The sequence below is a fragment of the Abramis brama genome (genome assembly GCF_963993115.1).
Source record: "Abramis brama genome assembly, chromosome: 16".
In the NCBI taxonomy this organism is placed as follows: domain Eukaryota; kingdom Metazoa; phylum Chordata; class Actinopteri; order Cypriniformes; family Leuciscidae; genus Abramis; species Abramis brama.
Window position 1 is genome coordinate 14,734,114 of NC_139978.1, and position 14,695 is coordinate 14,748,808.

The 14,695-nt window shown below is 37.1% G+C and overlaps 1 protein-coding gene across 1 annotated transcript in view; it reads right to left on the reverse strand.

Moving 5' to 3' along the window:
* LOC311066220 (transmembrane protein 132C) overlaps positions 1-14,695 on the reverse strand; it is a 320,252-nt gene that overhangs the window by 61,278 nt on the left and 244,279 nt on the right. Inside the window, exon 4 of the mRNA XM_084087267.1 lies at positions 13,617-13,803. Coding sequence (XP_083943393.1) covers positions 13,617-13,803 — 187 coding nt within the window. The remainder of the gene's footprint in view (positions 1-13,616; positions 13,804-14,695) is intronic.

The following is a 14,695-nucleotide window of genomic DNA, read 5'->3' on the forward strand; positions in this document are numbered from 1 at the left end:
CGATCTCGATCACGCGTCACTGTTACTTGGAGATCCAGACTCTGGAGATCCAGTGAAGAAATCCATTGAATTCGCCTCAGAATTAATAACATAATCGCTGCGAGATCCAGTGAGAAACATTCCGATTCGGCGCAGAGTTCTCTGTTATAAACCATAGATATCAGATCAAACAGCGCTGACGTGGAAACCAGGAGAAACACTTATAGAAGGCTTTCAGTCCACAAATCACCAACATTCACCAATAAGACAATTTTTGAAGGATGAACAAAAAAATGTGTTGGTCATCACATTAAAAATAACATTTAGTATATATGATAGTTTTGAAGTGCTGGAAAAAGATGAGTAACAGTTAGTACTTGTAAGCGTTACTCATCTTTTTCCAGCACTTCAAAACTATCATATATACTAAATGTTATTTTTAATGTGATGACCAACACATTTTTTTGTTCATCCTTCAAAAATTGTCTTATTTAAACACTTAAAAATAATAAAATAAATAAATTACCATTGTAAACAGTAGGATGCTTATTGGCTATTTTCACTCCCTAATATATATATTTTTTTTCACTCGGTTTGCTTTTTAATTAATATTAAGACATTATGAATGATAATAATTAAAGTTAATTTCATCTACACCCTAAATTAAGCTTAGTGCTTTATTGTCAGCCCCAGTGCTACCAGATATTTTTTTGTAGAACTCAGTGGCTCCGGTACCGCTGCGCCGCTCAGATGTTAGTCTGGAGCTCTGTGAACTTAACTGCACATTGTAATATCTGTACGTTAAGTCTATTTATTATTAAATAATTTGTCAGTATTACAGTTATTTTGGGGGAAATTTGAATAATTGCACTGCAAGCTGATTTAAGGTGTGCCCCTAAATTTTCTGCTTGCACTCCTAGAATTTTCAGTCAGGGGCTACAGCGCTCCTAGTAAAAAAAGTTAGTCTGGAGCCCTGATATGATACATACAAAGTTTGGTGTCAATGCCAAAGCACTGCAGAGTTACAGCCTTAGAATCTGCTTGTCATCATGCCAACAATGAGAATGGTTTAGTCTATTAAAAAGCTTTTAATAAGTTTTTTGCCGGCATGGTCAGAAGATGAGATGTGGCCCTCGATTTAAATCGCGCTCCAGGGGTGGGGGTGGATGGGTTCAGATCATCGCAGAGAGGGCTTGAGATCATCATAGAAAATGTTGAAATCAACATTTTACCAAAATCCAACAAATGGATTTACAAGATTCTCTCAACCAGCGAAATGTTGGAGATTTGTATTTTGTCAGTCATTAGAACGGCCGCATCTAAAGGCCTTTTTACACCTGGTCACTTCATGTGTTTTTACTGATGGCTATCTGATTTGTTAAAACGGTATCATTTACACTTGGCCACATAAATGTGTCTCCGCAAAATGAATGTAAATGCAATCTTCAATTCCCATGCTATATGCTAATTTAAAGTTCACGTCAACGAAAGCAACAGATATGTGCTGCATATACTTAGCAGCTAATTTTAAGATCAAAGACCGCAATAAAAGAGAGAGCGGCATCAGCACTGGTAAGGTAATTTAGTCTCAACTTTTAATGAAGATGATTGTGCGTTGAGCATCTGCGACTGACTTATTTTCAAATTTCATTTGCGGCAATTTGCAAGTCGGCTCGCTGAAGAGATACTCAGCTACTCATCTGTGGCGATGCATGTTGCAGTAGCGCGGTCATATCTGGCTATAAACATGTCATATAGCCTATAGCAGGCTCTCACACGTTTATTTTTTTAACACTTTGGGAGGAGTAATATTTACATATGTGGTTTCAACAACCAGAAGCATTTACATTTGTCCAGTTTCATCTGGAATGCGTCTCAGACCACCTGGTCTTTTCACGATCGGATAGCTATCGGATCAGAGAAAACGCACGTGACGAGGTGTAAACAGGCCCCGAGGCAGTTCGCACTGCGTTTTCATCAACTTACAGGTTGCAAAGTTTATTGTAGCTATATGTGGGTGCTGTTTTTCCAGTCGTTTGACACATTTGGCCCAAATCTTGTGTTATGAAAGATGAAGTGCTATGCACAGGCTGTATTGGCTATGGCTAGACAGCGAATACCAGACTAAGACACTCTTCTCCGGTCCTCAAATACATAAACCATTAGACAAACATTGTAGTTTTTAAGTAAAGAAAATGCTTTAGTTATTCAAAGAACCAGTTCTTTATTTAACTTTGCACAGCAAACAAACAGAGATGGTTGCTTGCTGTGATAAAACGCAGATATGAGTGACTCAGTTGTTGATTTCATTAATATTCTGTTCATTGCCCTTGTAACACTTCTTTTAAAAGTTCAAGACAGACAAGATTGCATTGATTGTATAAATACTACTGAGCTATACCTCAACTGAATAAGTATTTTTTAGTTCACTGAAAAAACATCGATAAAACGAATACGCCTTCCCAGTTGTGTTCTGATGTTCCAGCCACTAAACAGATCTGAAATTGCATCCGAAATCTCACTCAGTATCAGCGGTGTTAATATTCTGCGTGTGTCTTGGTCTGGCATTCAGAGAGGTGCAACAGCGGAACAGGAGCTCTGCGGAGGGATGGCATTAGGAGGGGACCAGTGAGATGTGTGGGTTGGAATAATTGCTGTCATTCTCTTTTCATCCTTTCACATATTCTGCCACAATTGGTCCATGCGCAAACACACACACACACACACACACACACACACACATGCTGTAATATCATCTCTTGTTGCCTCTGGCGCGGCTGTCAGCTCCTTTTTCTTCAGTCCGTCACTCGAGATGCCGGTGAAAGCACGGTGTGAACAAATAAATGCATAAATAAATAGTCAAACAAACAAATGAGAACTAAATAGAGGGCAGATTTAGATGCTACGGCAGCAGATTTACTGAGGACTCGCTGTCTCTCGCTCTTTGACGGAGGGGACAAATAATTTCCTGTTTGGATTATTGGTGCGCTTTTGTATGCAGGAAACAGGATATGATTTTAGACAACATGAATTGTGCTATGATCCAAGGATGAAACGGCTAAACTGAAGCTCTATTAAGCTTAAAGAGGTTTTGAATCAATGTGTATCTTCGCATTAGTTTTTTCATTCAATTTGCTTAAGATTTCTGAAGTGCTCATCATAGAAACTAATGGAGCACCAAGCACCTGACAAACAAAAGAGTGTTTTTGACTGATGAGTATGTGAAAATGTTCTCTGGGGCACAGACTTCTTTAAAAATGAAAGAAGAAAAAATAAACTAAAGACTATGAATCTCATTTGAAATGTTTGTGAATTGCATGCTATGATTTAGATGAACTGAGTATAAGACATATGTGTGAATAGGACATTATTCATCAGCGTTCGAGAGCCTTGTTCATTAACATTACCTGCATTATGGCACATATGAACTCCATGGCTGCTCCAATTAACTACTGCACTTTATCATGCTAATTCAACTACAGAGCAAGTGATCGAGAGGGAAGAAAAAGAGGAGGAGAGAGAGACTAATGGATTAGGCACTGGGGATTCATATTTCAGAGTTGTCATTGTGGAGAGAATGTGTGTCACAGCATGCTAAGAAATGTAATATGATACACTTGCATAGTCTAAATCAAAGCCTACAGGAAGAGGAGAGGAGAGAAGGAAAAAAAAGGAAAGGAAATGAAAGGAAAGGAAAGGAAAGGAAAGGAAAGGAAAGGAAAGGAAAGGAAAGGAAAGGAAAGGAAAGGAAAGGAAAGGAAATACAGAAAAAGTGGAAAGGGAAGGAAAAATAAAGAGGATGTGGAAAGGAAATAAAAACAAGGAGGAAAGAAAGTGGAATGCAAAGGGAGAGAAATGGAAGAGGAAGTGGTAAGGAAAAGGAGGAGGCAGTGGAAATTATAGGAAATGAAGTGAAAAGAAAATGCAAAATAAGGAAAGGAAAATAAGTAAAGGCAAAGGCAGGAAATACAAGGAAAGAAAGGGTGACAAAAGGAACTGGGGAAGAAAAAGACAAAGAAAGAGGAGAGGAGAGGAGAGGAGAGGAGAGGAGAGGAGAGGAGAGGAGAGGAGAGGAGAGGAGAGGAGAGGAGAGGAGAGGAGAGGAGAAGAGAAGCTGGTAAGTGTACATTAAAACTAAGATCGCTTCATCCTCCATGATTTGCCCAAATTTCAGTTTATTTACACCTCAATTATATATTTGAACCATAACAGTGGACCACACCACATACCTGGTGCATTTAAATGCCAAACCACTATGCTTTCCAGAGAACATCCACTTCAAACTCTGCATTTATATGCTTCATAGCACATCTGTTCTAAAAAGGCAGCAAACGCATTCTATTTTTTGCATTCTAGTGTCTGAATATGCAGGAGGGTTGGAATGGGGTGTTTGTGTGATTGCACTGAGCTGGAAACACATGTTATCTTTACTGGTTATTAATGTGCAGCTGGCAGAACTGGACGTTTAGCCAAAAGCAAAATGACTTTCATGAGAGCGGACCATCAAATCGAGGGCAGGAACTTGCTGCTCTACGACAGGCCTTTTAAAATGAGTTAAAAAATGAGTGAGCGGTGAACAGTTTTTCAGTTGACATTCTAGTGAGTGTTTGTGTGAGTTTAACTTTATCTCTCTAGCTTAAAATGAGTTCAGGCAGTTAGTGAATCTTATCAATAGTGCACTACTCTATTTTTTAATATCTGATTTTGATGTCTGCAAACTACTGTTAAAAAGTACAATTACTTACAGTAGTCAGACTTGCAGACAGGACCAAATTTGAAAGGTCAGTGTCCAATGCAAATATCACTTATGATGCTTTTTCATGTGCCGTTTGTCGCTATTGGATCAATCCATGATTTTTCTGAATTCTGTATTGATTTTTAACTTTTCTTGACAATTTGAGTTTTGATTGAGTTTAATAATGAAATAGTCTAAATGTACCAAGAAAAAACTATTTTAAAGGAAAAGGATTGTCACACGAAATATCAATTTCATTTAATTTAATTTAATTTAACAAATATAATGATTACTTAAAATGAAAAAAATATTATTAAAAACTATTATAATGTTAATTTTGAAATAATAATAAATCTTTTCACAGTATTGCACATACAAGCACTACGTATACTATAGATAAAAAATTTATGGACAGTACAATTTTATTTTAATACTTTAATTCAGCAGGATGGATTAAATTGATCAAAAGTGACAATACAGACATACAATGTTACAAGAAATTATTTCAAATATATGCTGCTTTTAAAATTTCTATTAATCAAAGAATCAGTTTCTTTCATAGCAAATGTTTATTTAATAACATAAATTACAAATTACATTAATACAGTTTTTCTCAATTGCTTTGGTTCAATTCTCAAATGAGACAAAACATTGTTTTTCAAACAATAAGTTCAGGTCTCGGAACAATTTGTCTCTTGTTCACATCAAAATTTAATTTCTTAACGATTTGAGCAAATTGCATGTGTTTTGGCATGTACTGTATGTGCAAAAGAGCAAGTACAATTGTCTATATATATATATATATATATATATATATATATATACACATATACATATAGGACTTTAATATAAATTATAAAATTAGTGCGTATGTGTGTGTGAGAGAGAATCAGCTCAAATAACAGCCTCCTGCTGTGCTGACAAATCTGATCTGCCTCAATTACTGAGCGGCAGATCTATCTTCACATGACCCACATAACACATCATTTTACAGACACACACACACACACACACACACACACACACACTGGACAGAAGACACATATTGGAGGGAAATCTTTCACTTCACTCATAAGGCTCGGCTGATTTTTCTCTCTTTTTTCATCCCTCGTTCAATTCCTCTCTGAATCATTTCTGCCACGCGGTATTGAAATAGATGACAAATTCAGTCTCTGTCAGGCAGCCAATGTACACCTGAGAGCCTTTCCACCGCTCTCACAGTATGTTTTTCAAAGTGGAAAATTTTCTCATAAAACTTCAGCTCTCTTCATCTGTCCCTTGATGCTTGCTCGCTCTCTCCCTCTCTCTTTCTCAGTCTGTCCCAGAGGTCTGTTGCAGCGCAGTTGAGCTACTGAGCTTTAAAGAAGCTATTAAACGTCCTTTTGTTCAAATTGATTAACAGCAAGGACACCATTAATTGAAAAATATGCACCAAATTAAAAGAACGAGAGTGAGAGAAGACAGATACAGACCAAGAAAGCTAATAATCCATAAATACAGAGCGACAGCACCGGAGCTATGAATCATTTCTGATTATTTACGTTCAAAAACCGGTGACCTGTGCAGAGGTCACTCACAGATTACTGCGTTTAAAAGGATTATTTCTACCCCTCATAACCCTATTAGCTCCGTATCACGACTCAAAGACAATGTGGCCTGTTAGCCTAATTAAAACTAATTACTGATGAAAGCTTGATGTAAAGCAAAGCTGGGGCGACACTCTTGTCAACACCGCCCTGAGCTGTCTCTCTCTCTCTCTCTCTATTTCTCTCAGTGGAGGCCATCTGTTGGAGGTGATTAATCGAGATTACAGTGACCCTCGGTGTGGGACTCACTCGGGCCGTGGCAGAATCACGATGCCTCGGTACGCTGGGCTCGTCACGCTCCGCTTAATTCATGTCATTGGGCTCCAAAGATCAGCCCCTACAGGGGGGCTTGTAACCTCCTAAAGGTCGGTAGCAGTACATCACCGCGCCTCATCTGACATCCGACCGCCGGAGCGCTTGGCTCAGGGGGGAACTCCCACACTGGCCCGTGAGTAGATTAGCATTTTAACTAACGTGACTCTCTCAGTACAATGGCTTTTGGTTCCCGTGTTCACCTCTATAGTTTTCGCCTAGAGCAGTTTGAAAATGAATTACTGCTTCCAGGGGCCAGATTTCTTATGATGGGAATCCAGGACTTTAATGATTAAATGATTCACTGGAGTGAAGAACAGGTTTATTCTCATTACACGATTACCCAGACAGTACAGGTCCTTCAACGTCAAGACGGTGGCCTCAGGACGCTTGCCTCAGAGAAAGAATTAAAAGGGGCAGTGATTTTGCCTGGGGACACATTACTGGATCAAGAAAATATCTACCGCAAAAAAAGAATAATAATTAATACAATGAATGCCAATCACAATCAAGTCAAGCACTAAAATCTGATTGGATAAAGGGAATGCTGTACACCCAAAAAGATAAAATTATAGAACGATAGATTGAACGATAAAATGATAGATAAAATGATAGAAGGATAGATTAAACGATAGATAGGACGATAAAATGATAGATAAAACAATATAACGATAGATAGAACGATAAAACAATAGAATGATAGATAGAGCAATAGACAGAACGATAAAACAATAGATAAAATGATAGAACGATAGATAGAACGATAAAACGATAGATAGAATGACAAAACGATAGATTAAACAATAGATAAAACAATAGATAGAATGATAAAACAATAGGAAAAACAATAGATTGAAACGATAGAATGATAGATCGAATGATAAAACGATAGATTAAACGATAGATAAAACGATATATAGAACGATAAAACGAAAGACAAAACGATAAAAAGAAAGATAAAATGATAGATTGAAACAATAGAACGATTAAACGATAGATAGAACAATATAAAGATAAAGCGATAGATAAAAATAGAACGATAAAAGGATAGAACGATGGATAGAACGATAAAACGATAGATAAAACATCAGAACGATAAAAAGACAGACAAAACGATAGAACGATAAAACAATGGATAAAATGATAGAACGATAAAAAATGATACATAGAACAATAGAACGATAGAATGATATATATATAGATAGAATGATATATAGATAGAACGATTAATGGATGAATGGATGGACGACGTACGGACGGATGATGTGTATACTTGTATATTATGTGTATTATATGAGTAGCCTCTACCTTTTATATTTTTATATAGCATATTGTGTATATTGTGTATATTGTTTAATTGTATTCTGCACTGGACTGTGTTCTCAAGACTTTCACTCACCACGGCACATGTGTTGCTGATGTGACAATAAGTGTCATTTGATTTGATTTGATTTGATTTGAAAATAGCTCATACCATGTAATACGATTTCAGTTTTTACCAGCCACCACCTCACTGATTCCAATCATACAGACACACAGCTTCTCCTGCTTCCTTTCCGTCTCCGCAGAAAACTTTTCTGGAGTGTGCAATCTCCCGGACATCTTGCAAACTCTTCATCATCAGCCAGGCTATCGACTGACCTCAACAACACTACTGTCAGCAAGATCAGCCAGAAAGATGTTTGAGCGCCAGACACCTTAAACCAGAGCCGTCGCTAGTGGGGTGAAAGGTGGTGACAATTATAGGGGCCCCACAAAATCCATCAGTTATGCTATATAGGCCGCTGTTGTATGAATAATTCTAATATTTAAATTAGTTGTATGCCTGAGAAAACCATAAAAACATGCAATTTGGTTAAATATTTTTTTCAAAATATCTGACAAACATCAGATGGACTCAATAAAACTTATTTTTATAAGTCTCACCCCAGCTCGTGAACAGAACCAATCAGAGTTGAGGCTGCAGCTGCGTGAAGTTAACGATGAATTTGGTGGAAGAGCAGGAGATTGACTGACTGAAAAATGACTGAAAGAAAACATAAATCAGGGCACCAGAAACGCCATGAAAAGAATGAGAGGGAGGCCAGGAGAGTTGTTGTGTCCCAGTCGATCAAGGCGTTCTTAAAGAGGTTGTATTGTTATTTCGCTGGGAATAAGAAAACTACCGTCTACAGCCTGTCGGGTTCTGTCACTTTTCATTATCGGTGCGCACCACAATCCACCGAATGATTACGCGCTCAAAATCCCTGTCTTTTTACACTATTGTAAATACAGTTAAAAAATTGACACGAGTCACGACGCATTACATTATGCTCCTGACCTGCCGGCTGATGATGTATTTATTACATCAAGAAAACACCAATACAACTCACTACACTTGGATGTATACATTTATTAGCTTTATTTAATAATATTACCAGTTCCATATTATCTTTATTAAAAATTAAGATATTTAATGATTTTATTTTTAAAATTTGACTGCATTCTTGTCAATTTCTAAATGTTTACTTTTTGATTTATGAATTATAACAGATCGATGGGAAAAAAACATTTTTCTGTTACTTTTTTAAAATTGGTTTTATTATTATTCAACAATTTCTTGTTTTTTGTTAGTTTTTATTAGTTGTAATTTTTATATAAACATTTAAAATAAAGGTTTTACAACAGCATCATCTTCTGTTGTATGTGGGCCTCCATGCTCATCTATACAGTATATGATATTGGTGGAGGGTGGTCTGGGCCCACATCAATATTTTTTTAGCTTCGGTCCTGCCTTAAACCAAAAGTAATACTTTTATAATGGCTAATATTGATAAAAACTGAAATTTAACAAAAAGAGACTGGGTTGAGTTTTGTCATTTTAAATTGTAATAATTGTATGTAAAAATTTTAAAAACTGTAATGTTGTTTACTGCAAAATCTGTTGTTTAGTACAAATGCACATATTGCCTGGACCATATTAAAATGTTTAATGTTTTTATATTATATTTAAAACGAAAAGAGGCAGGTTTGTGTTTTATATTTTGTTTTGCTTTTATAAATAGGCAATGTGCAGTGAATATAATCAATACGCGTTGCCTGAACCACATTTGTGTGGCTATCATGTTTAAGATTTCTTTAAATGAAAACGAAAAGAGTTAGTATGGTGTTTTATCACATATTTCGTTGTCTAAAATATACACAGAGATAGCTGGAGTAGCAGAGCAGCTGAGTGACGCGCGCTGCGTCAGAAGGTGGGCGGGGTTAGGATTTCCCAAGATTTTCCATGATGAAAGTGACCAATCATAAGAGGGTCAGTGCCCTCCTTGGTTTCCGCCCCCAAAATGTCAAAAGTCATGTAGACTCGAGCGAGCAGAAATCAGCTGAGCGAGCAGAAATCCACTGCGCGAGCAAAACAGCTCTCCGCGAGCAGAAGCCCGCTGCGCGCGAGCAGGATTCCACTGTACAAGCAGAGTTAACCTATGAGAGTATGCCAGGCGCTCGCTCGCAGCTACTTGTACACCTCTCGGTTGTTGAATTTGTGCGCGAGTACTTTTATCATGCCAGCTGAAGGTTAATTTTTGCGCGTGTGAAATAACATAATGTGCTCGTGAGCATGTCTTACACGCTCATGACATTTGACTAAAAAATAACGCCATAAATAGTGTTCAGGTGGAAAAGCAGCACTTTTTGAGCAGTGATGCATCTGTATGATTTTCTCTTTAATGTGCCGATTCACAAAATGAACAGCAATTGAACAGCATTTTTCAAAGGATTGAAAACCAATGAAAGGCCTTGAAGTGGAGTTTAATTAGATGTTTGCCTAGGAGGCAGAAGTAATGGCTGGAAGTCATCCAGCTACAACACCTTTTAACACTAAAGTTCAGCTTTGCTTTGCCTTTGATAATGACTATATATATTAGGTTTATATGTGGAGTATATTAGGACTAGGGCTGTATTGGCAGCACATCAAAGATGACATTTATAGTTTGATTTTTTGTGATAAAATTGATAGTAGTTGAGACTTGTTTCATATCAAAAGTAATTGTGATTATTGGATAGCAGATGCACTATAATGTTTAGTGAAGTTTTCTCCACGCATCAACAGAAAACAGCACAGACTAAAAGATCCATCTTGAGATTTAAGAGTCAATATCGGCTCATCAAAATGAAGATGGATTCAAATCGATTAATTGATTTCATTAACCCAGCCATTATTTGGACTGTCAATGAATTAACTTGGCAAATTAGCACAGTGTATTGCATAATAAAGTAACGCAAATTCACACTGTGTCATTTGAACCATACGTGAATTCCATGATGTGCAATTTTCCTATTTTCAGGACCAGTTTTGTGTGTCATAATAATCTTTTATAACAATGTTGAAGTCCTTAATGTCACTTTTAATTTATTCTTCCTGGATACATGTATTAATTTCTTTCAAAACTTTTGAACAATGATGTATATTATGCAATTAATATGCTTCATTAATTGGTTAACAATAATTCATTCAATTAACATCTTTAATTTTACAGACCTTGTAGTTTTTAAAATGAGCTCAAACTTTTTAGTTCATGGAGTTCAGTTTTTTCTTCATTTGAAAATTTGTATATATGCAGCATTTACCAAGGATGCCAATTATTTTACACATTATTTACTACAATTATATCAAGATTAACAAATTAACAACTTATAACTCGTAACTAGTGCATAACTTCTGTAATGCGTAATTTTCCTTTCACTGAGAGCTATTTTGTCTGCCACAAATACATATAGCATATGTAAATATATCTTAAAATAATTTGTATTAGGCCCTGGTATCCTATTTACATACTTATAATGTAAGAATGTTATTTTCAGGAACTCAGCAATTTAGCTCATGGAAAACCAGCAAAAAGAGAGCGGATCCCTCTTCAGAATCCCCAATTTTTTTTTGGGAGAGAAATCCTTCTGCTTGCTCATGCATGACTCCCTGCGCTCCTCCACTTGAGACCTCGTCTGGAGCAAAGCGATAGCTAAACCACTCACTCTGCCCTACAGAGTCTGGAGCAAGAGCCCCGTCCCCGCCAAAACCCTCCCGTTAGACCACAGATACCACAACGGCGTGCCAGACAATTATGGGGTGAACCAACAAGCAGCAAGTGGCAGAGGAACCTTGTCTAGCAGAGCCAAAACCTCAGCCAAATGATTAGTGAGGGGACAGTGAAGTGTGACAGCAAGCACTACAGCATTGAATCCCAGCTGTTGAAGACTTCAGCAATCCCTCTGATGGCCAAACAGGGTCTCAGATGAGAGGGCACATGAGGGTGATTAATTACTATGCCGTCACAGGGTTTGTTTTTCACTAATACCTCATCAAAAATGCAAATATGTTGAGGCATCATATCGTCGCTTTCTTCATAAATCATTATTGGTCACCATTTACATCTGTCTATGGGTTTTGCTAATATTTAACCAATGCAAAGTATTAAATAGAGCTTGTGACTAAACCTCAGAACTCCATTGGATCCTCAAACTGTTCTTACAAACCGTTTCTGCTTGTTTACGATGCAGAGGTAAGTAAAGAACTGGTTGTTTGCATAAGTACACCTAATGTGATGCCCGTACTGCCTTTATATGCGGCCATTCTAATGACTGACAAAACACGCATGTAATAATATAATGACACATGCAAGTATCTGGCCATATATAAACCCACAATATCAACTTTGCCTCCACTCAACCCTCCCCTTTTTCCCCTATTACTTCTATGTTAAATTATTACACAACCTTTGACTGCAGCAAATTGATTCCATTATTGCGTAGGCAAATGGACAAAACATTACTGATTTCAGAAATGTAAGAAGTATGTGTCAAAGAGAGACGGAAATTGATCTAATGTCTTTAGAAAAATGTAAACATTTCGTAAGAGCCTCAACGTTACAACACTCTTAACCTTTAAGTGAGAGTTTAAGTGACATAACTAATTGCTATGTAATTATTATATCGTCATTCTCATTAACAGGCCAGTTGATGTTTGTGTAAATTTCAGTTGGAGACTGCATGCTCGCATTGATTTTTCTGTATGATGTATAATTACTACGCAAGAATTAGCAGGTAATGACTGATGTTGTATACACACACATGGAAATTAGCTACACAAGACTGCAATTATTTAAAATTACTCAAATAACATTGTTTAAAGCCAATTCTATTGAAGCAAAATTATACAATTACAATAAAATAATCCAATTTAATTATTCTGGAACTTCTTAACACATATCAGAAGCAATAGAAAAGCGACTGCTGAGCCTGAATACTCTTTCACACAGATTAGAATACATGGTGTTCATGATCACAGAAAAATAATTAACTATCACATCAATAAGCACATTTCCTTTCTGCAAGCACTGATTATTCTGATTAATAATGATTTTAAGAGAGACTAATATTAAACTTTTGTGAATTCAAATGTTTTTTTAGATATTGGTGAGTGACTAAATGTAAACTTAAAAATAGAAGTGCTTTAATAAGAGCCTTGAATTGGATAATTCATGTAAATTAATCCCTAATTATGGTGATTTAAAACTGAAAGCATAACTTTTAATTAGCCAACATAAAAGAATAGACCACCTAAAAACATTAAAAGCAATTAAGTTTCCTTTCCCGATTAATCAAACATCATTCACTAAATTTATATAAAATTGCAATAATGTTCTAGTCTTGAATGACGAGGTTCACATCAAATTTTATTTAACAAAAAAAAGGTACAAGTTAAAATTAACAGCTCGAATGCAAATTACGCTTGAGAGCTCAACTGCAATTTAATATGTTTGATTCTCATCACCCGTGTCCTTAAGAGTTTTACTGGATCATTGCTCTTTAAAACATAAGATTATGCTAAACCGAAAAGTGGTTACGACAACCTGGATGGTTCATTTCAGTTAAAAAGCATGACCTCCTGCCTCTTTTATCTTTCCGTCCCAGCACTCCCCGAAGAGACCCATCACCTCCCTGAGAGACGGCAGATATGACGTTTTTCTCACCATAGCCAACGGCACGATGCCAACAAGGTCTTTCTGTGCCAGGTGGATGTGCGTCTCTGTTTCCTCGTTGCCGGCCCTGATGCCCGGGTATTCCACCGCCCAGAAGATGGACCTGCTGCCTACCGTGCTCCCGACACCATCCACCTCCAGATCCACCTGAACGACCCTCTGCCAGCCCGGCTCCACGCTGAAGAAAGACAGAGAGAAACCAATGACAGTTTTCTAATAATACATGTCATAATTAGGGCCCTATGATTTCCGCAATGCAGACGGAAACACAGAATGCAGTCATAAACATGGCATTTACTGTATCTGTATTTTTCGGTATCGTCTATCCTTAGCCCGATCCTTTATTTTACGTTATTTTATGCACCTTCAAGTGGGTTTGCCCAATTTCCATTAAAAGGAAAAGAAAAAGCTCTAATGTGCGAGAACCAATGAGGTTTTGCATATTTGATGCGAACGTTTGTAAAGAATCACTCGAAGGCCATTTATTTTCCAGTGGTTCTTTTCAAAAGTGCGCATTAAATATGCAAAACACAGAAGCTTGAACGTGCGTGTGTGAATTGCTAGAACAGACCTACTGTAGAACAGATTTATTGTTTATTTTTATCTGCCGTCAAACTATCTAAGCCGCGTTTCTCTGGGTTGCGTCTTGCTTCGGCCTTGACTAACAGATGGGCATTCTGACACCGCAAGCTTCATGTTTATAGTCCCATATTCATAATTGTGATCACACAATGTCTACCATCATAACAGATGTTTACATCTCGTCTTTATACAGTATATACCTTATTAGAAAAGATTCATATAACTTTTGAATAGTCTTCAGCTGATCAGAACATCTGCCTGCCAGTTGCTGCAGAGATGTTGAAGGATAATCTGGTTCTCAGTCTTCTCTCCCAAACTGCCCACAGTAGTTCAATAATATTCAAGTTAGGTGATTAAGCTGACCAGGGCATCTTGGTGCACCAAATGTCCAGTTTTTATGATCATAACACCATCTTTTTCACATTTTAGCAGTGGTGTCTGAGATTACATTTTTAGCAATTGCAGCTCTTTTATTGATGTTGGCTTCG